The sequence below is a fragment of the Eleginops maclovinus genome, chromosome 16, assembly GCF_036324505.1.
Source record: "Eleginops maclovinus isolate JMC-PN-2008 ecotype Puerto Natales chromosome 16, JC_Emac_rtc_rv5, whole genome shotgun sequence".
Taxonomy (NCBI): Eukaryota; Metazoa; Chordata; class Actinopteri; order Perciformes; family Eleginopidae; genus Eleginops; species Eleginops maclovinus.
This window is the reverse complement of record NC_086364.1, coordinates 8,936,774-8,964,089: the sequence shown is the minus strand read 5'-3', so window position 1 is coordinate 8,964,089 and position 27,316 is coordinate 8,936,774. Positions and strand designations below refer to the sequence as shown.

At 39.8% G+C, this 27,316-nt stretch overlaps 2 protein-coding genes across 4 annotated transcripts; both read left to right on the top strand.

Annotated features, from left to right (window-relative positions):
• The first annotated feature begins 15,405 nt into the window (after nucleotides 1-15,405).
• Nucleotides 15,406-23,004, top strand: hsd17b1 (hydroxysteroid (17-beta) dehydrogenase 1). Of its 3 annotated transcripts, XM_063904214.1 has the most exons (7): nucleotides 15,406-15,422; nucleotides 19,827-19,953; nucleotides 20,170-20,331; nucleotides 20,804-20,983; nucleotides 21,147-21,240; nucleotides 21,321-21,504; nucleotides 21,798-23,004. In XM_063904214.1, exons 2-7 carry the CDS (start codon nucleotides 19,857-19,859, stop codon nucleotides 21,951-21,953), a joined length of 873 nt encoding a protein of 290 aa, XP_063760284.1. In that variant the 5' UTR covers nucleotides 15,406-15,422; nucleotides 19,827-19,856; the 3' UTR covers nucleotides 21,954-23,004. The 3 variants fall into 3 exon arrangements, with proteins under 3 accessions (XP_063760284.1, XP_063760283.1, XP_063760285.1); XM_063904213.1 differs by lacking the exon at nucleotides 15,406-15,422 and having other exon boundaries at nucleotides 19,712-19,953; nucleotides 21,798-23,003; XM_063904215.1 differs by lacking the exon at nucleotides 15,406-15,422 and having other exon boundaries at nucleotides 19,716-20,039; nucleotides 20,139-20,331.
• A 244-nt stretch (nucleotides 23,005-23,248) lies between these two features.
• Nucleotides 23,249-26,567, top strand: si:ch73-141c7.1 (coenzyme Q-binding protein COQ10 homolog, mitochondrial). The gene is made up of 5 exons (XM_063903180.1): nucleotides 23,249-23,468; nucleotides 24,131-24,286; nucleotides 24,639-24,831; nucleotides 24,969-25,064; nucleotides 26,103-26,567. Exons 1-5 carry the CDS (start codon nucleotides 23,365-23,367, stop codon nucleotides 26,253-26,255), a joined length of 702 nt encoding a protein of 233 aa, XP_063759250.1. The 5' UTR covers nucleotides 23,249-23,364; the 3' UTR covers nucleotides 26,256-26,567.
• Nucleotides 26,568-27,316: the final 749 nt, after the last annotated feature.

Below are 27,316 nucleotides of genomic sequence, written 5' to 3'. Positions count from 1 at the left end.
CAGGTAGACAAACATAAACAAAGGCTCCTATCATTAGTTTCAGTTGAATAGTTTGCATAGATATGATCAAAGGTATAAGAAGTCCTCAGATCAGCACTTGAGTAAAAGTAGACCTATCAGTGTGTATGACTGTTTCAAGAAAAAGTACAAATGTATTAGCATCAGAATATACTTAAAGCAATCATAGCAAAAGTCCTCATTATGCAGATTGGCCCTTATCAGAATGATTTATATGGATTGATTATAAGCTTTGATTAATTTAAAAGTGATCAAAGCTTGTCAAGGAGCTTATTTTAATTACTCTGTATACTGCAGGGTAGCTTGTGAAAGGTGTAACTAAAGTGTTATTTAAGTGTTAATCATTTTTCACAAAATCCATCCAAATCTGTCAGGTAAATAAATGTATGAAATGAATGCAGTGGAGTAAAAGAACACAATAAACCTCTGAATTGTAGAGGAGTAGAAGTACATACATTGAAATACTCAAGTAAATTACAAATCCCTCTAAACTTGTTCTTAAGTACACTAGTTGAGTTAATCTACCTCGTTACTTTACATACACTGGAAGTGATGGTAATTATTAAACATGATACACACTTATAATCTAAACATATTAACTTAAAGGAGTTCAAACTGCTGCGCACTTTATCGTCTCATAATTTACAGCAGTATAATAGTTTGATGTATCAATTTAGGTGTTTTTTGTGTCCTAAAGTTCAGGTTAACTTTTACTCAATATAGGGAAAGCACTGAGTTCAAAAGTGTTTGTTTAATCAATAAGACACCAACATTGTTACTTAACTTAACTTGACTTTACTTATTAAAACCTTCCTTTCTTCTAACCCCATGTTTTCCGCAGCCCACAAATATACTCAAAAAAAGACAAAACAAAATACATTACTCAAACAAAAACTCCTGAACACTCAGAAACATTGCAGGCATGTTCTTTTAAAAGTTGCTATGTTTCTTGTATCTGGGCTTGGCTGTGCAACAGGTAAGACTTTTTCTCACACTAGTGCTCAGCCATGAATGTGAAGGTGCCCTTGGGGCTTTCTGCCCAGCCTGTTTGTTCTCTTATCTGTGGGAGAGTTGTTTTTCTGCTCATTGAACCTACATGTCATCATAGAAGAATTCAAAACCTCCCGTTAGACCGCTCATCAGCATGCGTGGCAAGGTGGAAGAAACTTGGAAGACTTTGAAAGGGACATCTAGTGTCGTTTTATTATTATTATTTTTTCTATTGCCATAAAACCATCTCAAGTCACAATACAGAACATAAAGACAAGTCAATGAAGAAAAATGTATGTACTTATTGCCAGCAGCAGAATGGGCAATGACCTGACCCCATGGGAAATGTGTCACCTAAGTTTCAGAGACTGCTGATGCTAAAAACTTTCAAGCTGTTTGAAAGGCTAAGGACTTGAATGACCCAGAGCAGACAGAGCAGCACACACACTCACACAGGAACATTTTCTCCAGCTGAGAGTCAATTCCAGACGATAAAGGCACCGCTACTGGAAGATGTGTTTTCCTGCATGAGTTTAAGCCTTGTGTTGACGAGAGCATGTGACATAGTGTGAGCCTCCCTTAATAGCATTTCTGTACCCTGTAGCAGTCGGCAAAAAGCACTGAGTCATGCTAGATATCAGTGATTGTGCTTTGGAGCTACAACTAACAATTATTTTCATTGTTAATTTTTTAAATATGAATAATTGAGTTGATAAGTGGTTTTGAAATTGCTTCTTCTGTCTGAATGACAGCCTGAAATCCAAGGACTTTTCATTTACAACAAAGAAGAGCACTTTCACCTATGGCTATGAACTACGATTTAAATGTTCACAAAACTCAAAGAATAACTATGATTGATGAATTCCCCTCATGGCTGTCAAAATCTCTATGGCTAAACCAGCGGCTAGCAGCTAACGGAGCTGCTAATAACGAAAACAGTGCAAACAGTTGAAACAGTGCTAAAAGAGCTAATAGTGTTAACCTGCGGGGGAGAGTGAGGGTGGGTGTTACGCTTGGACCCGTTTCCAATTTTTCCTAGTGGGCACTCATGGTGTTGCATAATCCCTCCGTCTCCAAAAAAGCATGTTCTCTAAATGACAGCATTTTAAAAAAAAAACACATTTAAATTTGCTAACAGGAAACATTTAAGCATGGAAACAACCTTTTTTAATACATGAATCTTTAATGTTTGAAAAGGTTTCCTAGAGCTGAGAAAAGCTATTTAAAAATCTGTGACACACATCCCCAGTAAGTTAAACCCAGGACATCTTGGGTCCGGTATCCAGTTCATATAATACATCCATGGTATCAGCACAGTGCTGAGCGGGACTATTAGTTAGCACATATGCAATCACATGCACACGCAGCCAGCCAGTATGTCAACAACACATACTGTACATAGATTGTCTTCACTATTTTGCAGAAGACTGCATTTCCTTTGCTCCTTTGCTCCATGCCATACATAAAACTTTTGAAAACTTTAAAGATTGTAAAATTGCCATTAAAAGTGACCACATCATTTTGTGAAGAACAGAGAGACTCACAGCAGTCTGTCCTCTTCATGTTTCTAAATGAGGACACGAGTGTTTGTGTTTCCTCAAGGGAAAAGAAGGAGTGAGGAAAAAGAAAGGATGACAGGTCCCTCTGTACTGGTTTTATGGCCCATGGCAGAGCACGTTGCTTGTGGTTTGTCACATGCCCTACATAGCTGTTATCTAGCACACAGAGCATGATTTGTCCAACCTTACCGTACCAAAGCTAATTTTGTTGCCACAAACAGCAACTGATGTAAAAGAGACCTATTGAGAGTGGACATTCCTCAGGCACTATCGAGTCATTAGTGTCTAGCGACAAGGTTACATAACCTGTTACGGCTCCTCAAATTGTTACCTTAAGTCTATGGGAGCCTACTCGGGAGCCTTGACCCTTTTTCTCTGCCAGGCTTCCCATTAAAGTTGGGGTCAGAGTTCGCAGGAGCCACGTTAGTGAGGGAGCTCTACTCGGCCCCAGAGACCTAATGAAAACACATACCAGCGAATTAGCCTGCCAGCCAGCAGTTTAGCTAACATAAATATGAGAAGTTCAGCCGTGACCTCGGGAGAGCAAACACTTTCCGAACAAACAGTCCTTGTCATGGCTGGGTCAGAAAAGGCCGCTCTTGTTTTTTGACCCCGGCTGTAGAATTAAAAAAAAGATTCCAAGATATGGATCTGATTGATGAAAGAGGGATTTGGATGGAGCACAAGGTTATGGGATAAAGTTTGCCTGAGTTTGTTTTGATGAGGGTTAGGCAGAGGATGTAAAAGGTTGCGGGTGGAGTCACACCAACTAGTGCATGTTAAAGAAGCTAATAATGCTGGGTGAGGGTAAGTGTACACTATTTAGCTCTGTTAAGACTCCCTAAGGTAAGTGTGTTGGAGACAAACAGTCTTTTGTCCACATTTTTCAAAGATGTCCTTTATTTTGTCGCCCATGGATGTCTAAAAAGAGAAAGGGGTAAGGGTCTCATTATGTAAGTGTTTTTTTTCTCCATGACTTTATGACACCGGGTTGTTAAATTTGCTGCTGTTCCTTTATGAGTCTACTCGGAGGCCCGTACAGTTATGTTAAGATGTCCTCCCCTGATAACATCCCAGACTTTTCCTTTCTGTTTGAAAGAACACAATGACCTGTTTCCACCCCTCACTCATAACATGGAGGAGGTTTGCGTGAGGAAGTTTGCCATCATCCAGCACCAGCAAATGTCTGACGATTTAACAATGTTTAAAAGGGAAACATTTCTCTCTGATGTTTTTGAGTCTATTTTGTCCCCCCCCCACCCCCCCTATTCTCTCTTGTTTTGCTCATCTCTGAATGGTAACACCTGATGGCTGCTTACACACAATCATTCCCTGAGAATGAAAAAGCCATCAATCTTTTTTTAGGAAATACGTCTTGTTATTTAGACTGCACAATTACAAACTGCTGAATCCTTACAGAGCATGATTCAAGTCTAACTAAATTCTGTGTTTATGGTTTTTAGTCGTAAACCATTGTTTATGCCGAAAGAGGATTCCATGTAATGAATGGGTTCAGACTCGGGAGCACTACTTGGTAATCTCACCTCAGTCAATAAGTGTTCCTTGGCTTCTTTAGCTGCTTAAACAGGGCTTCAATACACAACTTATGTGTCATGCGTTGTGCAATTTGTAATTACCACGCAACTGATCTCTCTACACTGGTAGGCCCTAATTTAGATGGCGTGTATGATGCCACTTACAGGGTTAGGGAGGCCTAACTTAGGCCAATGTAATACATGATGTCATGCTTTTATCAACTCTACAAATCATTGGTGCAGTGGTGTAATGGTTGCGAGCCTAGGTCACACACTGGTGTGATCTCCAATCTGTTTGCGGTGACCTCAGTGTGGAGCAGTCTGAATGGAGCGGCAAAGGTCTGGCACCTCATAAAACTAAACAGCTCAATAGCTCCGGTTGATTTAAATGCTTAACACACCACCCAAGTCTGAACCCCTTTCTCTCGCCCCGAAAACTGCTGGTATTTCTGCCACATCAACTTCTGTGGTTAACAAATAGGACAAACATCTCTGTGGCCTGAGAGGGGAGGATCAGCGGGTTCCCAAACACCAGAGCTGGAAGAGATTCGCCCAAAGACTGCAGGATGACGTGCAGGGCTGACGCTCGTGTGGTATTAGATGAAAAGTTCCTAATCCTTTTGGCAATAGAGAAAAACACTGAATGAGGGATAAAAATAAGACATTAGAATAGGCTTGAAATCTCACTGCCTTGTTTGTAATCTAATCACAACATCAAACAAAGAGGATGGAGGGGAAGCGGTGTGTGGCCTCATTGAGAATCCCCACATTGGATTTCAAACATTGATCACTTTATTTTATAATATGAGGTTAGCTCTAGAGTTGAAGATTCTGACAGCCCCCCATTATGTTTTGTCAATGGTTTATATTGTTTGGGAAGAAAGTTCAAATTTGACAGTTAATGTTTCCATATGTTATGGTAAACGGTGTTCTTAAGAGTCATCTAAACTTATTGCAGTATTAATGGCATATCTGTAATGTCATTTAGTTGAGTACATAGTAGGTTATATGAAAAAGGGAGAGGAAAAGGTGAGCACTGTCTTTAAGAAAATTCTTGTTTTTTATCCATACAATAAGCACTAATTAAATCCAACCTATTGCAGGACTAGTCTGATCCTGCATCTTGATGCCTCAAGTGAGTCAGAGACTCAACTCCTCTCGATCTCATCGGTGTCTCATTTGTCAGAATCTTCCCTCCAGGCTTAAATACATGTATGACGATTGCATGATCCGTTGCAAATCAGCAAAAAACAACAGCCATGTTTTACACCACAGATGCTACGATCAGGGACCTGAGCAAGGTCAGCCACATTGGTGTGGGAATATTTTCAAAGGAGCAACACTGTTGGGTATTAATCAAATTTTAACAGCTGGTTTTGGTTCATTTCCCCTGACCAGAAATCCTATGGGGTAAAAGTGACATGATGTTCAGAGTAAATGCTGCAGATGGGAAACGCTGAAGAAAGATCGAGTACAGCGCTGGGAGAACTTGTTTTATAATCGCAGCCCAACAGATTTCTTTAGAAAGTATTGAACAACTTTTTTTACCCACATTTTTATCAATTTTAATTCCCCTGATTGCAGCAACTGATTTGTTTTTCTTCCAGCTCAAACTGTGTGGGTTGGTGCAAAGGAGTTGCACAGGAAGCGAAGAAGAAAGAAGATGAAAGCTGTTTTCAGGTAGAGAGAATATGTTACGCCACATCCTGCCTCACTTTGTGGCAACATGACCTACCAGACCGAAGGAATTTGCAACTCCAGCACGTTGACTAGACATAGTTTGCACGTAAAGGCAGTGATTGTTGTCAAATGCGTATTATATTCAGGCAAAGACGAGAAAAACAAAACAATATAAACATGTTCAACAGGCGGATGAATTAGCTAACCTTGTACAAGTCTTACTACAGCCATGCAGCACATTATTCACACACAAAAGGTCTTAAATGATATTTTTATCCGCCTCAACAAAGCAGCAGCATGTTGTTGAGCTCTGTCTTGAGGACATCACATGCAAGAACACAACAAAGCATGTCTAGATTGGCAAAAATAGCTACATGCAGATTTAGATATTACACCACCCTGAATGCCGTTGGGGTGCGGGCATTAACAGATGCAGCCAGGCTTAACCATAGACAGACAGACCAAGTTAGAAACTGAAAGGGCTTTCTCAGCTGTTGCTTCTGTCTCCGGTCTCCTTCCCCCCTCACAGCCACATCATTGTGTCATTAATCCAACAATAGGCTACATGAAGCCTTTCACAGCTCAATTCACTGTACATGCTTTATGCCTACATAATGCCGGCTTTATTCAGATGATATCAGATGGGATTAAACACAACCTTTTAAAGCTGACACTTTCCTAGAGGTGATGAAAAATACCGGCCAACACAGTCCTGCACCCGTGGCCATCCATCAAAATCTCATCTGTGTGGTTGCCAAAACAAATTTCTGTTTTTGTCGGGTGGGGCCTTATGGCGTGTGAAATATTGTTTTAAAAAAAGCAACTTCAGTCTGACTGTTCTGGATATGATTCCCCAGCAATCCAAACATAGATGCTAGGGGGGACTTTGGCTTTTCACCCCTTTCTGAGATCGTCGAATAAAACCTAAAACTTGTAACTAAGCAGAATATGCTGTAAATGGCACAAACTGGAAGGAGAGGGTAACAGAAGATGACATGCCAGTGGGTGGAGGAAGGATGACAGAAGAAAAGGGAATGGGGAAGCAGAGCAACACATTTGGAATGTCTGACTCAGGGAGAAATGGAAAAAAAGTTAATTGGCAACTTAACATGGGAGTTAAAAGGAGAGAGGATGGTAAGTGCTGAGAAATGGGATAGCAGGGAGGAAAAAAACCAAAGTTAAATGGGGGATGAAGACAACAGAAAATGCATGCGCTTGAACACTGTCTCATTTGCCAACATTTTTATGCTATTTGTTGTGGAGCGATCTTGCCAAGGGAATTTCTGATTATCTTGCATAAGTTGGTTCATTTCATGAAAGGAAATATTCACCCACACACATTGGGGACAGACACATGATATCTTTGAGTACAAAGTGTACGTCTAGTTGAAAAGTCCTGCTTTCCTGCACCCTCTACAACAGTGGTGCTGAACTTACAGCCAACGGGCAGATATGGGTGCCAGGGGGCCTGCATAGCGTTTTTACATTGAAAACACTTTGATTCACGTGGAAAAGATACGCAGATACCCACACTGTCTGCAGAATGTCAGGGCTATAGAGGGACACAGCTTTGTAGCTACAGTATGCAGGGGAAGGCAAGTAAGGTGAACAGGAGCAAACGTTAGATGGAAATGAGGATACTTTTGATCTATTAAGGTGTAGTTCATTTAAAGCTTCAGTAATTGCATGATGGCAGAGTTTCTAGCAATGGTGTATAAACTCTTTCAAATGTAACTAAAGATTTTACTTTTTTACTAAAAGTTGCGGCTATTAAATTATCCGGATTATCTGAGAACAGGATGAGGACTTTAAATGTTCTTTTTTTAATATGATGAATAATAATGTTTGTTTAGTAACTGGCCCCTTGCCTCCTGTCATGCTGCAATAGTGGCCCCAAGGCAAACTTAGCAAGTTGAGCCTCCCAGGACCTACAGTCTAAATGAAACAACTACCACAGACTGCTGCTGCAGCTCACTGCATTAACATCACATTGGGTAACACACCCCAGTGACTGCAGTAACAGCAGGTAGATGCAGCCATATGTCATCCGATCAATCCGATGCATGGCAGGGGTCAAAGGTTGGCTTGCTACTAATGATTACCTGCTGAAGCGTGCGGCTTCGCTTCTCTGTGTTTGTTTGTGTAGCCGTGGTGACAGCACAAACGCACACACTTTCCGTCAGCACCATGCCAGCTTCTCCCATCCTCCGGCCATGAGCTCATAAATAAGTAAAGCTTTTTAATGTGAAGCAATATAAAAACTATTATCAAGTTAAATGCACAACTGGCTTAAGAGTACCTTTACATTTTTGAAGAATAAAGAGTTTGCTTTAGGCCGTAGCCAAGTAGATCTTTAAAGACGCTAAGCTCGGCCTTATATCCATCCCACCACAACGCCATCGGGAGAGCTTTGTGGCTTTGGTTTATGAGAAGGTCTTAGCTTAAAATGAGAAGTAAAATCCTAACAGGCTTAATAAAAAATACAGCGGTCAAGATTTTGGAAAGTAAAAGGAGAATATTGAGTAGTTATTGTAAGCTAACAGTCTGCAGGTATGCACAACATATCCCTCAGTGGTTATTTTATCAGTTAACACCAGAGCCAGACTTTCCTGCAAGAGTGTGTGTTGGCTTTTGCTGTATTTTTTGGGTTTGACCACATGTAATCAGTGGGCAGCTTGCTGCGTCACTGTGTGGCCCTTTGTGATTCACATGAGGAATGAGGTGAGGGGAGGTTTGGGTCAATGGTCAGACAAAAGGTGATAACCTTCTTCTTTGCTGCATTGTCACACTTCATGGCCACTCTTTCATTCATGCTGTGAACAGGTGCAACGCATAATGCCGGAAATAAGTCTTTTGTTTTTATGTTTTAAAGAATAGTCTGACATTGTGTTAGATAAGAAGATTATGCCACTCTCACATCTGTCCGCTGTGGAGGCTCATGCATATATTTATTCGGCTTTGTTTTTCTCCCTGTTCAGTATTCATTGGGTCAATTGATTTTGTTATGTAATAATCATTTTAGTCTTGCCTTTTGGACCAAAGTGTGGGGGTCTACAAATCATAGGAATCATCCTCCGGGGACTATGCACAGCCAAAACTAGTTTCATGGCCCAAAGTAAAAACAGGCACAGGAGGCTAAGAAGAACACAAAAAAGGTTTTATAAAATATTAAACCTTTCTGTACCTAACTGTCCTCAGAAATCTCTTATATTGACCCCCTGCAAACCACAAATAGTAAAAGGGTTTGGACCGTTGCCTTACTTTTCCACAGAAATAGTAAGTCACATTTTGTTGAGTGCTGGCTGTGGCCCAGGAGGCTGCCATTGTGTTCTTTAGATTTGTTCTAATTCACACAAACAAATACTTCTTCAGCCTCAATTAATCCAGAGGCCGCCTCGAGACCCCCATTAACGTCAACCAGTATCCGGCCGCCCATAATTTCAGATCCTGTTCCTACTTTGTTTAGTTCCTTTTCACCCTTACAAGACCTCCCAGAGAGACACATCCACTCAAGTGTATGCACTCATATGTGTGTGTTTCCACTAGTTTAGCACTCTGGGACGCCGCATACATGACTTATAGCTCACCTCGACAGCCAGTTATTCACACGTCCCTCCAGGCCTCTGTGTTGAGACTGCCTTCTTCATCACACCCCTCTTTTCAGCTGATCCACTCACAAGTCAGACAAGTGACCCAAAGCCGCCAATGAATCAGACATATCTTAACATTCTTTACCCGGACAATCTCATTTTCCACAGGAAATATTGGGTTGGCTGTGACTTAACACAACTGAGCATTTTACACTCTTGTGGGGACAGAATGTGTTATAAAACAAAATGAATTTCTCTTCAGATTATATATAAAAAGAGTTGGAGAGGTTCCAGCTTCCAGTGGTCCGTAGCTCCTTCTTCGGGTTGAATGGGAACATAAAACACTCTGGCAGGAATTCAGATTGGGTTAGCCGCCCTCCAGCCCAATGTCTGTGGCCACACTGAAGGCGTGTCCCCACTTTGATGGGACACCCGCCCTAGACAGGCCCTCCACTAATTCGGAACCCCACAAATAAAGTCAAGGGGTGAGCGCCATCTGTTAGATTTAACATAATCTTCCTATTCAATTTCAACAACTTGTCTGAGGATCTGAATCTGGTTTGTGTGTTTGGTTTATGATCTTTAAAACTGGAGTTGGATTTTCATGTTTCTGGTAAAAAACATAAAGCCTACACATCTTTATCTTCATTCATGGCCTGGTAATTTATTAAAGACAAGGCCCCTTGTGTTAACAGACACTGAATTCCTTCATTGTCTCTCTTCCTCGTCTATTGAGTGGAGGGTCTGTTGGAGAGGGGACCATCCGCTCTGTGGGATTGGATTATTTGTTTCTTCATACTATTCGCCTCTCTGGCCATAACTCTGAGCTCAGTGAGCTTGTTTCTCACACCCCTCACTCCAGCTGGGGGACAGGAAGCGACTCTGTCTGTCAAGCTGCCGTGCCCTGTGAGCGTTGCGATGGCAATGTGTAGGGACGGTAAGAATGCAGCACCCAGATGCAGGATCTCGAGGAATCCCCCTGCTGACGCAAGGCCAGACCAGAGGAATCTGCTGCCACATCAATGTTAAGACCCAGACTCCAGCTCTGAAGACAGATGAATCATTTGGAGACTACAGATCTCTCTTTTGTTGAAATGAAGAACAGCCTAAAGGCTTCTCTCTTTTCAAATGAAGAAACTGGGGTGTGAGCGCCTTAAACACATGTCACATGTTGTTATTACAAAAATAGCTTTCTAAATAAGCTTCTTGTACTGTAATATGATACTTAGATTTTAAACAAGAACTTTATTGCATGATTTGCTACGATGTGAGTATTGGCAAAAATGGTGGGTTGTGTAAAGATGGGTATGTACTCACACTCAGGAAACAAAAATGACCCTTTACAAAAGAGAATACTTTAAATCTATTCTGACATCTCTCTCATGAAACAGTTTTCTGGTGCCTTTGATGGCATTTCACCAATGTGTGCAGTTTAACATTAACGAGGAGAACAGCACATGTCCACTGCAGTAAGTGATCCGAAGCACTGATCAAAGACCCCGGGGACAGATCAGTCATATGATCGGGCTCTGAGTCCACTGCGAGACTCTGACAGTCATTCATGAATTAAACACATTCAAAGCTCTCAAGGATGATGACCCGAACCCTGTTTTTCTCATCACATCGCTAAAATTAAGGAGGACGTGTTTCCAAAAAGTTTGCGCTGACTTACAATGCAGTGAGAAGTTTTTCTGTCCATTTGTTTGTATTCCTAGCCATAAGTTGCTTTGTCTCTTAGACTTTTGTTAACATTTGTAGCTGCAGACTTCATGTGTTATATCAACTTCAACAATGTAGCGCTGAGAGGTAACACAGGTTTTATAATTAATATAATCTTACAATACTTAAGATCTTAATTGCGTTTTTTCTTTCGTTAGAATGGACAATTATTTTCTGAGGAAAGTATTTTTACTCCAACCTTATCTGACATATTTATTCAAAAGTAGTTACTTAGTACCTATTTAATATTTCAAACAAAAGCACATAATCTATAACAGAACGCATTGTAAATGATTAAATGATTGAAAAAATGTCAGATGTCTTTGAGTAGTAGCAGTTCTTGTTTTCCTTCTTTCTGCTTCATTGCTAACTTTAAGAGGGGTTATATGTTTATAAAGAACAGTCAAACTAGCTTAATCTGGAGCAAAAAACACTGTAGCATATTATTTTTTTCGGACACTTGAAATGGTAACTTTACTGACATTCTACTGATGCTAGTCCTATACGTTTACTGAATTAAAATCTTAAACTTTTATTGAATAGACATATATTTTCTTTATTGAGGGATCTCACCTCTTCTGGCACCCATCAAACCTCTTACTGAAGGAGCCATTGTGATGGATAACCAATTTATAAAGCATTAAAATGATTTGTTCAAATGAATGAAGCCATAAGTTACCACAAAAAAAATTTTTTGCAAACAAAAGTCAGTTTTATTTTACATCGTCACACTCAATAATGTTTACTGGAAATGATTTCCAGTTTGCTGTAAGTGTAAGGGTGTGGAGGGTGTGGACACCTACCAATTTCAGACACACTAATCCTGTCACCTACCTCAAATGAGTCGTAAACAAGGATGGAATGTGGAGGTGAGCAGAAACCAAGAGTAGCTGGAATGTTATTGAGAGTCAAACTGGCCCATCAACTCAGATTATTGCCCTTATTAGGCTGTAATTCCGCGGTGTGCCACATGCCTGTCTTGGAAAGGCTATGAATGTCACTTCTAAAATTCAATCAGATGTCTTTGGTAGGAGACGTAATGGAAAAAGCATTTTATTTTACCAACAGTTAATAATCATACATTTGGACTTCCCCCTCTATTCCTGGTAACACTATCTGCTGCCTCCACAGAAGTTGGCCTCCTGAAACCCAAATTATAGGCCAAAAAGTTCCTATAATAATTACCACGTATAATAAATTGTCAGCAAAAATGTTTGCCCCAGATACGGCCAATTGATCTGCCCATGTTTGAGGTTTTTCTACCCAGAGGATCATGCAGCATGGCACGTTTCCCATATCCTTCTGTTGACCTTTAATCTGTCATTTCATAAATGTAAGACAGATTAAACTGCTGTCTACCACAGAGGGTGTCTGAGAAATTACCCAGTATGTCACTATGACCTATTCTATCTCTGGCGAAAAGCACCTTTAACTCTTCTAATCACTTTAAACATCAGTGTTAGTACAAGAGGAAGACAGACCTACATTAGCATTCAAATTAAGGGCCATTAATATGACAAATAGGGAGTTATGTGAGATCAGCACGTAGCGGCGTTTACAGTGAGTACACACTTAGAGGACTTGGCTCCTGGTCTTGCTAATTTTATATGAAGGAAATGATGTTGACGAAGATAAGACCCAGATGGTCTTGAGAATGTTTTGTATCAGCATTCTTCACTCTGTTTAGAAAAGTACATTTACATAATCCCCTGTTTATTTGAAATAGAAACTCCCGGTGATAATAATAATAAATCACCCTGGTTCTTAAGGAGCCAAAAAGTGTTTCAGATTTTAAGATGCATATAAGTCTTGTTTCATTTGATATTTTTATGGGTATCTGAAAGCATTAGACTTTTACTTGTATTAGTTCTTTTTTGTGGCAAGACATGATCAGCATCACAAAGATGTAGAGTTACACAGGTGTACTCAAAGACACAGATTTAGGAAAAAAGACTTGAAAATATGTTAAAGTTACACTATATTACTTACCTTAAACTGTAACAGTAGCAAAAATATAGAGCAATCACCGAGATCTGACTCATTAGCACAATAAAGTGCAGTCTTCTACATGTTGAAATAATAAACAACAGACTGTAATGTATTGCCTCATTAACTGCCTTTAGCTATGAAGATGTGTTTATTTCATCAGCCGCTCTAACCACAGATTAATTAAAATGAACAGGAACAGTGCAGGAAGTGGAACAGAAAAAACAAACAACGGAAAAGGCAACAAGGGACTCTATGCTCAGAGAGATTCAAGGTGGAGTTTTAAAAGTTAACTGAAAATTTGTCATGAACAAAAAGTGTCTGGGAAAATACCAGCAATGACAAAACAGAACAGGTATGTTAGAAATGGAGCCAGGTGACATTTCCTTCTATTCAGGGCGTGCAAGAGAAGTATTTGTTATTGTAATAGCGAGGATTACCTTCCAACTGTGGGAGTGCGGGAGTGCTGAGCCTGTGCTGAGAGCACATAACAAAGAGTGCTTAAGAAATGAGATCCTATAAACATGTCAATTAGAGAAAGGGTGAAAACAAATGTGCTAGGCATTTAGCCGGTTTGCATGCCACAGGTGTGAAATATTATGTCAGCGTGTTCTTTGCTCCTGGGAACATCGGGGATTATGCAAATGGCTGTAAAAATGTGTTGCGTTCTTGCAGTTTTCTAAGGTATCAGTAATTGACAGACTGTATGACAAAGTTTCACTTTAGCTACCGTTTAACAGCTTCCTTATAAAGCAAGCAGGGTATTCTCGAGAAGCAGAAAAAAAAATATATATAATAGACAAATCCTGGGACAAACGTCATTATTTAGTTCCAAGCACTGCATATCTCTACTGTGTAGCAAAAATAATCTTCTTTTCTGTGAACTGTATGCATAAGAGCGTCAGGGGAAGTGGTTTTGTGGAGAATTTACACATGATCACACAGGAAAGCAGAGAGACAAGAGGCATGTTTGACTGCAAAATGCAAATGCCGTGGTGTGGCGCGCTGTTTATGTTTGTGGGTAGGTCGTCTTGCCACTTACTGTCACGCATTCTCACAAAGCATCATGTTATGTCTACATACTTGGTTACTGTGTGTCCAGGCCCAGCTGTAAACAGAGGGTATCCAGGTAACCGTGGGTGGAGTACGCCACTGATTATCAGTGTCTGTTAGAGGGCAAGAAGGTGCATGGAGAAACATTATTTTAGAGTGATTCAGATGAAAGAAAAACAGCTGAAGACAGAGAAGAAGAAGTCATTAAGAGTGGTATTGCCTAAACATGCCTGAATTTACTGCAGAAAACTGATTGTATGTGATAGCGGGTAAATACCAGCATGGCTGAGTCAGCTGCCGTGCCCTAACACACCACCCATCACCTTATTTCACCACATCACATGTGAGGTACTGATGCATGGAGTGCCTGGCATTCTCAGCCTGCTGCACCTGGAAAAAAAAGACAGAGAGCCAAGAAATAAAAAAGATAAAACACCTAGAATATGTGCTTCGCGGCCAAGTTAGTTTAATGTTCTTACATGCACACTTCTATACGGCAGCCCAAGATCTACACACTGAAAACACTAAAACGTTGACTTTAATTAAATGTATTATGTGAACAGATTTCATATAACTGTATTGGGTTAGTTGAAAGCAATAATATTACGTTTAAATAAAGAATATTATGTTCAACTTGCTTTCAACTAACCTAATATATTTGTGTGATTTCTGTTGACATAATACATTTAATCAAATTCAAGTGCTGTTTAACTTGTGGTTTTATCTAACCAGCTGGATCTTGCCACGGAACAAGTCTCCGATACATATCTTCCATACAGTATATTTGTGTCTGTCGCATATCAATAACCCCCATGATGGTGCAGCTTTGGAATGTAAACTTCAACTGTCCTGCGTTGACCTCCAGCTTAAGAGACATCAATGCTTTGAGATGAATACAGGTCAGGGCAAGTCCCAGCAAAGACTCGAGTGCCTAAAGGCCAAGAAAAGAGCAGGAACAGGATGTCCCAATTTAAAAAAGAGAAAGAATACCTTGCAGCAGTTGTTTCGAGGCAGACGGGCATTTCCCATGACACAATCCGCTACTTCCTGGAGCGCTGGGGTTTTGTATACAAACTGGTTCTGTGGAATTTCAAAACGGCAGGTCATGCTGCGGCCCTGAGGGTGACGGCTGACGTCAAGTCTCATGTCCAGCAAGCAGCCATAACTCCAGGATCCCATATATCACGTGTGTGAAATATGATGATTTAATCCTCTCCCGTGACGCTATCCTGAGTGACCTTTGACCCTGCTCTTGGATGAAGTTTGGCCAGACCCTTCCCTTAGGGCCCACAGTAGGACTGCTATGTTTTTGCACTTGAATTATTGATGACTTTTATGTGAACTCTCGCAAATCCGGATCCCCTGATGTGATTTTCCTGCACATTCTGCAAAAACCTGTACAGCTCTAACCTTCTAAAGAACCATTTTATTAAAGATTAACCCTTACAGTATTTGTATTTTATGATGATAAAATGATTTAATATAATTTTTCTCTTTTCTATATTTATGATTCATTACTTTTGCAGTATTTACTCTCAGTATGTTTATGTTTATTGTCTGCACTGTACATCAAAACAAATTATCTATACGTAAACATCCTTCTCATCAAAGAAAACATCATATATCCGATTTATATTCAAGAATATGTTTCTCACTAACTGATGCAATGACATTAATTTTGTCATTTAATAGAAAAACTTGGTTTAATGTAATTCCAAGCTCTGTATTTGTACAATTGCTAGTTGTTCTAAAATGGTTTCAGGGCATTATACTGTGTAGATGAGAAATGTAAAATGTGCTGACTGTGTCCATGTGTGTAAAACTATTCATACTTTCCACACGTCCTCTCGTGTTTCGGCCGTGATGATTTTACCAGCAATCCCCACATTCCCTCTATATTAGCTTGTGAATATTGCACTGCATATTTCTCAGACTCTCCCTTTACCTTTTATTAAAGTAAACCTGCTATCTGTCGACAAGAGACACATCTATCATCAGGCAGCAGTTTATAAGTAGGCTTATAAAGTTATAGCTATTAGGGTTGGGTTTTAATCACCCTGCATGAAAACCTCACAGGAAAGGTATTCTTTAGACCCCTCACTCTAGTCCCAGTTGTCTAGTTGGCTGGATGGGTTTCACAGAACACGGGATACTTTCTATTTTAATCACAAATCCCTGCAACTTCTAATATGAGAACGCTGTATGCAACTGCACATACATAGAAGAAAGTCTGCAGAGACACCATAAATAACTTGTCTTGAGGCAAATGTTTTGTATGATGAAAATTGTGATGGAAACTATTAAAGTGAAATAAAACGTTTGTAATAGAGGGCAAAAAAGGTCACAGACATAGTAACTCCACTTATCGGATGTAAATGCTTTGTTAAATAATCACCCAATCCATCAAACCAAACCATAGCAGTTAAATGGTGGTTTTACATAGTTATATAAAACCTCTCAGCGAGATAAAGGGGATTTTACTTGATAGCATATCTAAATCCAGTGGTCTGAATTCAAAAACCGCAAACCAAACGTTAAGCTTGTGTCACATTTGTGTCTTCTAAGCATGATTACTGCATGAACAATATGACAAAGGTCAGAAAAACGAGGGAACTTAATCATGAAAGGATGTCAGTGACTTTGTTCGATGTTTCAATTCATGTGAGGGATCGAGTAGAGCAGGATGTCACTGATATGGGAAAGGATAGTGCAGACATCAATGGATTTTATCAATGCGTAGGTTAACTAATTTTGCATTTGCAGTACCATTACTTTTAGATAATTTTTTTCAGCAACTTCTCGTTGAACTCTCTGTAAAACTATTTGAAATGTTTGACACAACTTGATATCAGGCCTTTGTCAGGGAGGCAAACACGTCAGAACTCGTATTTTGAAGTCTAACATGATCATGCCGTTACAGTAAAGGCGTGTCATAATTTTTTCCAAAGAAAGGCCCCTGGAATGTTCTTAAGAGATCCAACTCTGATGCCCTTTTTAGAGATTAAGAAACAGGTTGATCATATCAGCTTCAAAAGGCTTCTGCTTTATGTTGGTCCTGAAAAGGGAGGCAACATCTCAGAAAAATATAAGATCTGCATTACTCAGTTTAGCTTATCCTCAACAACTGTTAGCCTCATTTAACTTTGTTCAAAAGTAAAGTGTGACATTTCAGCTCCACCACAACCTGCGTGACACCACGTCCTCAGCTGTTTCACTTCTGCTCTTCACTCTCACATGGGACATCCTGTCGATAACATCTGCTTCTGCATCCATTAAAACACACAAACCTTTTATTGTTCCTTCACCATGTACTCATGCATTACTGTGCCCTGCAAAAGCACAGCTCAATGTGACACACACAGGATGAGCACATGAATAAACAGACAAGAAGCTGCTGTGCTTTTCCTCCTGAAGCAGTAGCTACCACAGTCACAGTGCAGAATCCATTATTGCCCCCTCCCATGCACTTCCACCACCAGTAAATATGAGGCAGTGTCACACAGCTGTGCACGTGGGATGTCCGGTTTGTAAAATGTGATAGCTGTCTTAGAAATCTGTTTATGTCTGCAGATACTGAGTTCCAGTCGTAGTGTTTTTAAGGCTTTTCCAGACCCTGGTGCACACCCACTTAGACTTGCTGCCATGTGTAGCAGCAAGATGCCCAACTGCACCAAACCATAGACTGCACCATTCTGCCAGGATGGATTCAGAAACACCCAATGGATTAAATGCAGCCCATACTACTGAGTGTTGCTTATCTGTGCACTGAAAACGCTCAGTTTGACACACTCTCCTTCCTTTTTTCACTCAAGTTAAAGCAATGTGCACACAGTAGCAACCAATGTGCTTCATCACCTCTTCTACAAGAACAGTAACAATACAACGTGCACGCCTATGGCAGTTCAAGCTACATGGCCCTGAACAAGAAAAGCTATTAACGGAAATTAGGAATAGATGGAGACAGGATACAATAAAACAGCTAAAAGCTATAAACTTCTGAGGTCAAGTAGTTCGAGAGTTTGAACAATGCTTGGGAGTTGTAGATATTTGAAAGAGGTTCAAGGCCCGCTGTTATCTGTCCCACAGACTCTGGGACAGCAGCCAAGCCGATGCCATCTCAAGCGGAGGAACGCAAGAAAATGGCAGGAAATTCCAACTTGGTTTTCTCCCATAAGCAGAAGAAATTCTTTCGATTCAGGCTGCTGAAATGTTGCACAACAATGCAGGTTGTTTTGACTGGTCAGAAGCTCAGCTGTATGGGACAAAGAAATTCAAAACAATAAAAAATAAGGCACAAGAAATGACATGTTCCCTGAGAATAAGTGAGACTTCTTTTATCTAAAAAGTAATCTAACAGGGCACTTTGTCCAGTGTTTGATACTATTTTTGTAATTGTAGACAAACTTACTGGTACTGTTTTGTACCTGAGGATTCGTTGCCACCGAGTGAAAACTCATTCACATGCACATGATAATGCTTTGTATTCACAGAACACATTATCCAGTCACTGCTTGAAACTGGCATGATGAATTTATTCACTACCGAATAAAAGACCCTTCTAGTCCTGTGCTGTGGTTGGAATTTCTTGGCATTTTCTTGCTTTAACATAAAGTTTTCCCTAGTGCAACCACATGTCATATGCAGATTTACAATGCCTACATCTTTGGGATCACAAGTTTATAATGACTTATAAAGAATCTCAAAGTGTCTTTTTGTTTTTTCAAATGGTTTTTTTTTTTACGCATCATTTTCAGAGATAACTCAATAAGGAATTATTGCCTTCTTTTATTTCAGATGAACATATATAATGCCAAAAACACAAGAAGAACACAATGGAAAATATATATGAAGAATACATTTTTTAAAATACAAATAAATAAAAAGAACATTTTATGAAATAATACATAAAATTGATAATAATTGTAATAAAAAATGTGTTTAAAAAGTGATTATGTTTATAACAGCCATGTTGCCTGTTATAATCTAACTGGCATGACCATGAAAAGTATCTTAGTTAGGCACTTGGATCAGCTGAAACCACTAACTTGGAAGACTATTTTATTGCAATTGAAATACATTTTGAGAATTAAAATTCATTTTTCATCTCTGGAACTGTGTGTGCAAGTAATCAATCCTACTTCATTGGTAAGATGCGGTTAAAGCTCAGAAATATTTCAATGATATTATTAGAATCAGCAAATGTTAACTCTTAGTGAGTCATTACTGAAATAACAATTCATCTTGAACACAAGCCTGGGAAAAGGATGCAGGGTCTCCAAAATCAGAGACCCTATGAGAACAACACTTAGAGATATCCTTCTTCTTCATTCCCTTGAACTCACCCATTTGCAAAACCGATTGTGCTCTGGCTATTCTCAGCATCGTTGTCTAATTGTTCTCATTCTGACTGATATTATGATGCTTTACTGCCACCTGGTGCTTATATTTGTTGTGCATTTTCACATCTTCACCCATGATCAGTTAACGTTACTGCAAGTATGAACAAGCGGCAATGTTTTTCTCAACAGGAAAAAACAACCAAAAGAAAACAACTATACTAACAAGGACATGAGAAAAAGAGGCCAGACTCCAGGTGGCTGATAAGATGTTCAAGTTTAACTGGCCTTGTGACAGCCAAAAATGTGAAAACACAGAGACATTTTCGATAGTATCCTCTTTGCTTCTTTCTATCGAAGCAGATCAGAGCAGTGTGAAATCCTGGTTCGATGGAGAAGAAGGTCGTTTTGATTACAGGCTGCTCCTCCGGAATCGGCCTCAGTCTGGCTGTCCGGCTGGCCTCCGACCCCAACAAAAGATTCAAAGGTAACCACAGCTGACATGGACGTGGAAATGATTCCTCTTGTGTTTAAGTGCCTTCTTAGGGAGCCTTACTGTCAGGAACTATTCAGGTAATGACCTTCTGATCACACAGTGTGTAATGTGATAGTGAACTGGATACTGGTGATGAGATTATAAATTCAGAAAATAACTGTGAACTCTGTATCAAGGCATGCCAGTGAGTGCTGCTTTCTGTTTAAGTGTATGCCACCATGAGAAACCTGGCCAAGAAGGAGCGTCTCATAGAGTGTGTGAAAAGCCTGCACAAGGACACTTTGGACATCCTGCAAATGGACGTGACCGGCTGGCAGTCCATCCTGGATGCGAGAGACAGGGTTGTGGAGAAACGAATGGACATTCTGGGTATGCTCTAATGTCAGTTATTAAGGGGACACACTACAGGGGACTAAGGGGAACATGTTGACTAACAGAGAGCACAGGGAAACTCCCTGCAGAGTACACTTGCAGGACAAGTTTTCTGTTATGTTTAAATATGCAAATTAGGGGTAATCTCATTATATATGCTAGTTTGGATAAATGTCAAGAATGAAGAGCTGACAAAAAATCCCAGTTCTACATTATTGTTACATTGAGTTTACATATCATAGTTAAACGTTTTATATAGGGAATTGTGTATATCTGTTTGTATCGTGTTTTTGGAATAACATATTCCGTAAATCTGGCTTTTAATTATACATAGGCAAACCCCTCAGTTAAGGCCTTAAGATCAAGACAAAAAGACAGGAATAAAACTGCAACATTTGAGTGGTACCGTAGTGGAGGGAATATGAGATTGTGCAATGTGTGTTAATGGGCATCTCCTCGCCGCTCACAGTGTGTAATGCGGGTGTGGGTTTGATGGGGCCGCTGGAGGCGCAGTCCTTGGACTCGATGAGGCAAATTCTGGATGTCAACCTCTTTGGTACCATCCAGACCATCCAGGCGTTCCTGCCGGGGATGAAGGCTCGGGGTCAGGGCCACATTCTGGTCACCGGGAGCACGGGAGGGCTTCAAGGTGAGATGGTACATGGTTAAAAAATCAATGATCATCCTCATTGTTCCACATGTGCAGCTTTAAGAAGAATGTATTCAGAATGTTCAAAAACATGTGTTGATGCTTGCTGCTTTGCATGAAATTGCCAAAATAACCCATCTTCATGCTTCATGCTCTCTCACAGGTCTCCCCTTTAATGAGGTGTACTGTGCCAGTAAGTTTGCATTAGAAGGAGCATGTGAGAGTTTGGCAATCCTCCTGCAACACTTCAATATCCAGTGAGTCTCTGCACCTTATTTGCTGAGTTCAGAAGCTGTTAACAGTCAACTTAAAGTGTTAACTATGCTTCATCCTGCAGTGTGAGTCTTGTTGAGTGTGGTCCAGTCAACACTGACTTCCTAGTGAACCTGCAGAAGGCAGAGCTCGGGGACACATCTCTGCAACATGTCGATAACCTCACACTCAACCTCTATGAAAAATACCTGCAGCACTGTGGCTCTGTTTTCCAAAACGCAGCACAGGACACTGAGGACATTGTGAAGGTATGCTGTTCACAGTAGAGAAAGGCAATAGCTATGAAGACGCTAGTGGATACAATTGATTATACAAATGTGGGTTAATCATTTTTGCTGTTGAATCATCATAATTATTGAAGATTTTATTATTTTATGGAAAATCTGGTCAAGACTTAAAGTTTCCCATAAGACCCTGGACACATTGAACATTTCAGATTTAGGGACGGTTAACCCTTTAACACCAATCTAAAAAATATACTCTAATCGGCAATCTTAAATATATGGCTGATGCTGGTGGTGTGTTTGTTTTTGTCTCCAAGGTATTTCTGGAAGCCATCCAGTCACCCAGCCCTGCATTCAGATACTTCACCAGCGGGGACGTGCCATCTCTCACCAAACTGAAGGCCGCAGAGCCAGGTGGCTCGCGGTACATCAGTGCTTTGAGCAAAAGCATGTTCTCCTCTGAGGAACAATAATTTGGCAAACTAGTTGCTCTTCTTTTTTTCTTCGTGTACAGAGTTATATGTTGTTGTTCTCTTAGTTTTGTGTTTTGGAGTTAAAGTGGGGGCACTGTGACTCACTGCGGCTTCTATTTTTGTGAATCACTTAAATGTATACCTACTCCTTTTCACAATGTTAGGATTAGTAAAATAAACAATGTTTTTGTTGTTATATTATATTCTATAATAATATTTTATATAATATTTAGAAAGTATTATGTTGAGTGATACAGCAGCTTCAGATGTATCATGGGATAGTGTCCTCACCACACTGGTTGGCATATTTTCACAGGGCGTGCTTCAGGAGAACCGCAACCTTAAACCTTTTTGTCACTCCAAGCATGATATTTTACATAAATGAATGATAATGCATGTTGTTTTTCTTTTCTACTGTTTGCTGAATGATTTTTTATCAAGCATTAAAGTAAATAAATTGTGAGGAGGAGGTTGAACTACTTGAATCACTGAACAGATTAAAGACTGTACGAGGGCCAGCAGGAACGCCATCTATCACCTGTGTAACATTTGGATCAGCCTTGGGCTGTTGAGCCCATGAGATCTTACAATCTGAGACAGGTTAGCTGATTAGACTGAATGAGGATCTTAAGTCCCTTTCTGATTAAGTTCTGTCATTCCAGTTTAAAGATCCTGAATTAGATCCTGCAATACTGGTTTGTTTCTAAATATAGATGACAACCTCTATTTGTCTGAAAAACCAAAGTCCAGGTGAATCATGCACACAGCATGCAACTGTTTGTTCACAAGCTCTTTCGCAGTTTAATTTAGACTTTGGCTTTCTCGTGGTAACCGTTTTGAAGGCCAGTGATCTCTAAATCAACATGATCTCTAAATCAAATAATGATCTGTGATCAGAGATACATGTCAGTGTATGTTATTTGATTCCTTATCGTACCTCCATCCTAGTCTAATGTATCCCATGATAACAAAACTACTAAAGTTATAAATAATATTTACATTTGCAAAATATTTTGAAAAAAAAACCTACATTTGATTTTTATTCAAATACTAGAAGCGTGCCTGTCTTGCTACTGACTGTATGAAGATAGGCTTCTGGTGCAGTGTTTCACCAAGTTTTAATAACATTTGAATTAAAATCTGACATTTGAAAGCTGTTTAATTTCATTCCTTTGATACGTCTTTTGAACGACTATATATATATCGATATATATATATCTATTTTTTTTTAAATCCTAGGCTTTGTTATCAAGATTTCACTCTGATTGGCTAGAGCATCTCGTTACGTCACTGCTGTGCTTATCGGGGCAGCGGCTCAGTCAGAACAGCTGGGTTGCTGCTGCTGCCGCTGGGGTGGAGATACCGTCTTTTCTCCATAGAACCTTTATTAGTCTTCAAACTTAAACTCACCATGGCCAACAAAATTACTCCTTTCCTTTCCAAGGCGCTGCTGCAGATGCCTGAAGCGCACTCCTCAAAAGTTGTGCGAGGGAGCGTTAAAAGAGCAAACATCAGGTGAGTGAAACACGGGGATTTTACTAAAGTGATGCCTTCAGGTAGCCGAGGTAGGCGAAATATGAATGAACGTTAATATTGAATTCTACTAGTCACAATATGGCTCGCGATGTGAATTCTATGTTAAAATGTATATTCTTCACATAGCCTACATATGTTTTGATATTTGAATGAACTGTAGACTTAGTGGCATGAGATCAAGTTGGTCTGAGTGCGTGTGAAGAAATAATTGGCAAACAGAAACAGCAACAGTCATGGGACTCACAGTGAGTCGCTATTAAAATGCTTCAACTTTATTAATGAGATCAAAACTGAAAGAGAAAAACAATAACCTTCGTAAATAGAGAGCAAGTGGAGGCTTGGTTGAAAACAAAGCAGACAAGTTGCTCCTTGGCTTTTCTCCTCTTGGGGATGGTTACCACTTGCATTCAGTGAGAAATACTTACATACACATACGTTAATATACATGAATTCGGTTTGTCCACAGAACAAACAATGAGCATTAACAACATAAATGCTATGGTAACCTGTGCTATTACTAACCAAAACTATAATTTAGGTCAGTCACATGTCTGAGCCCCCTGACTGAATAAACCTGTGATGATTTTTGTATATTTCCTACAAACTGATTCATATGTGACTATATCATTTCTTCCTGTCAGACACTTGTGGGGCTCCTGTGGGGCCCTGGCAGGGAGAAGGGCCAGCATGCCTCTCTGCCCCACTATTCCCTTCAACACACCCAGCCGCAGCTTCATCAACCTGACTGCTCCCATCAGTGCTCGCAGGATGGAGTACACCGAGTGCCGGACATTAGCGTGAGCGAGCTGATATCTAAAATGTTGAAATGCAGTGAAATAAGAAGACAGCAATCCTTCTAAACCATACAGAATTTACCTGAAAGTGGTGTAATGGTAAACAAAAGACATCTTAAAAAAGATAAAATAAGGCAAAATATAGGGTTTCTTCATGTGCATGGTAAAGAAGCCCCTGATCTCAACTTACAATTAGTCAACATTGAGAACATTATTAATTAAGTTGGTAATAGAAACATTTTTGTGGGTCCATCTTCTAAAATGTGATGCTTAGAAATGAATGTGTTCAATTCACACATTTCTGAAGATATAATCTCATTGGATGTGCCTCTGTCTTCATGTAATGTGTTCTCAGGTTTACTCCAGAGCAGATGTATGATGTGGTGGCCAGTGTGGACCAGTACCAGCACTTTGTTCCCTGGTGCAAGGAGTCTCGTGTCACAAGGGGACAAAATGGTGATGTCCAGGCAGATCTCAAAATAGGTTTCCCCCCCATCTTGGAGTGCTACACCTCTGATGTCACCGTCGTCCCAAATCACCAAGTCAGGGTAAGGAAGTCTTGGTAGCTCCAGCAATCCGCAACTACAAAACCTCTTTGTTCAAATAATACACTTTGACCTGCAGCGTATGCTCTTTGACTTTTTGAAATCAAAAGATAATTAAAGGGTATTTTCTTTTAAAACAGGCCGTGTGCACTAATGGATCCCTCTTCAGCCATCTTGAAACAATATGGAGGTTTGCCCCTGGAGCCAAAGAAGCCTCTTGCAAAGTCTATTTCTATGTAAGTAATATTGACTTGACCTGAGAGAGATGAGAAAATCAGATTTTTGCAGAAACTACATTCATTTAATGTATGAGGATATTGGAGGGGAACTTATTCTGGATTGAAATTGAATAAAGTAGACCATGGAAGAATAACTTTCCCATGGTACTAGAACAATTATATAGCATACTTAAAGACTACTAATGCCATGTCTTGAATCCTGTACTTTTGAAAATGGTTCACCAACTCTAAGGAAGGGTTGGGAACAGTGTTTAGGACCTGCTGACAGGCGATTTGACCTCAATGTTGGCTCTGATGAACTCAGGGTCCACCAGGAAGTAGTCGTATTTATATAAATAGGACATGTTAAAAAAAGATTAGCAATGAACCTGTTAGTAGTACAAGTCTGAATGTCAAAAATGACTCTCTGCCACAGGCATCTTGTGTTTTGATTTATTTGATGATCTGCAATTTTCACCTCTATACACATCCTACTGTGACTGTAGTCACCAGGACATCACCTGTTTGTTTGTGTACTATTGTTTTGAAGCCTTAAATTTGGCATTGTTACGATCACCCTCTAAAACATGAACTTTAATGACCTTAAAACGCCTATTACAAAGAGTTGAAGATGAAAGACAAACACGAACAACGCCCAAACCGGACAAGACTGTGGTAGCAGTCCTCTCAATCACTAAGGGAGCCCCGCCCTGAAGCGGTGATTTATTTTCAGTTTCACTTTTAAATTGGACCGTAATTTACTAAATCAACCACATGTTTTATTCAAGAGAGCTTAAAAGTATCGATTAATACCATAAACTCGTTAGGAAAATGTTAACTGAGGTGAAAAAATCAAGTAAGAATAAAGCACGTTTTCTCATAGACTTCTATGCAATCTGATGTGGTCTCCAATGGAGCTGCCTCTTGCTGTTTCTGTTTTGACAGATTGTAGATGTTTAAAACACTTCTGCTAGCAAGAAATCAATTTAATTTACAACTGAAGATTGTCACAGAGATTTATCTGACGTGTTTGCCCTACTCTTGTTCCCTTTTTAGGTTTCATTTGAGTTCAAGTCTCTCCTACACTCTCAGCTGGCAGGAGTGTTTTTTGAAGAAGTGGTTAAACAGATGGTCAAGGCCTTTGAGTCACGAGCATCAACGCTGTACAGGAGCCAGCAGAGAGTGCCATTGAGCAGCCGGTCAACTTGAGTCGTTTGTCCCCCCCATCATCCACATCCCCTTCCACCTGTAACCGAAGCCTGCTATACCTGCTGTCAAAACATGTCTTACAATGAAGTCACAGAAGGCTGGATCTTCTTTTTTTGCTCACAGTCTTATACTTAAATTTAGTATTAGTATGCACATTCGACATACTTAAAAACTATATTTATAAGCCAGTCACAAGCTAATTTATTTATTCCTTCTTATATAATTGTGGCTGTACAAACAACTCAAAGTGTTGAGCTATATCTTGTTCAGTCCTGATTCGTGGGTGGAATTAAAAAGCTCTTATTTTGGTAATCCTCTGTCCATGTATTATTAATTGTGTCTATAACTTTAATGTGCTGTTCAATTTCTTTATCATGGGCGCCAGCGTCCTGGCCTGACCCACAAAGGATTTCCATTTTCATTGGAAATTTTTCAAGAGTTTAAAGAGAGAGAGAAAAAAAATAAAAAAACGCACCTCCAGGAGCAGTGGCGAACAGTACAAGTGACCAGAGGCTACAGTCAATACTTCCCTCCCGGTTTTACGCTCATAGGTGATGATCTGTTTACACGAGACGTAACATGTAAAAGTACACGTGTAGCACATTTTAACAGTACCAATTGTGCAAACGATCTTGCTACGTGTGTCCATGCTTTACGTTTCCCCCATAACAAAGGTTATTCCTGGAGTTAAAAAAAATAAGATCAAACTAAGGACCTGTAAGGATTCCTGTGAGATTTCAAGGATTCAAACTCAACTACCACATAATATATGACAAAATCTGTTTGTGTTTCTCTTGTGGCAATAATGTTCAGAGGACAGAGAGAAAGTTTGCCTCTCTTTATTATATTTCCAGACCAGCAGTTACAAACGTATTCTTCACATGGGTTCCACTTCAACAAAAGGCCCAAACTTCTCATTGATCTGACAATGCCATAAATACACATTTATAGCAAAGAAATATTGGATTTGACCTCTTGTATAAATAGATAAGAGTAAAGTGTAAGTAAGCTGCAACTGTACAATACAATCTGTGTTTTACAGTTATCTGAATTGATATTAG

Excerpts from the sequence above, each read along its gene's own strand:
- si:ch73-141c7.1 (XM_063903180.1), top strand. The coding sequence starts at position 23,365 with ATGGCCAACAAAATTACTCCTTTCCTTTCCAAGGCGCTGCTGCAGATG. Across the intron at positions 23,469-24,130 it reads GTTAAAAGAGCAAACATCAG|ACACTTGTGGGGCTCCTGTG; the intron begins GTGAGTGAAACA and ends TCTTCCTGTCAG. Across the intron at positions 24,287-24,638 it reads ACCGAGTGCCGGACATTAGC|GTTTACTCCAGAGCAGATGT; the intron begins GTGAGCGAGCTG and ends ATGTGTTCTCAG.
- hsd17b1 (XM_063904214.1), top strand. The coding sequence starts at position 19,857 with ATGGAGAAGAAGGTCGTTTTGATTACAGGCTGCTCCTCCGGAATCGGC. Across the intron at positions 20,332-20,803 it reads GAAACGAATGGACATTCTGG|TGTGTAATGCGGGTGTGGGT; the intron begins GTATGCTCTAAT and ends CGCCGCTCACAG. Across the intron at positions 20,984-21,146 it reads GAGCACGGGAGGGCTTCAAG|GTCTCCCCTTTAATGAGGTG; the intron begins GTGAGATGGTAC and ends GCTCTCTCACAG.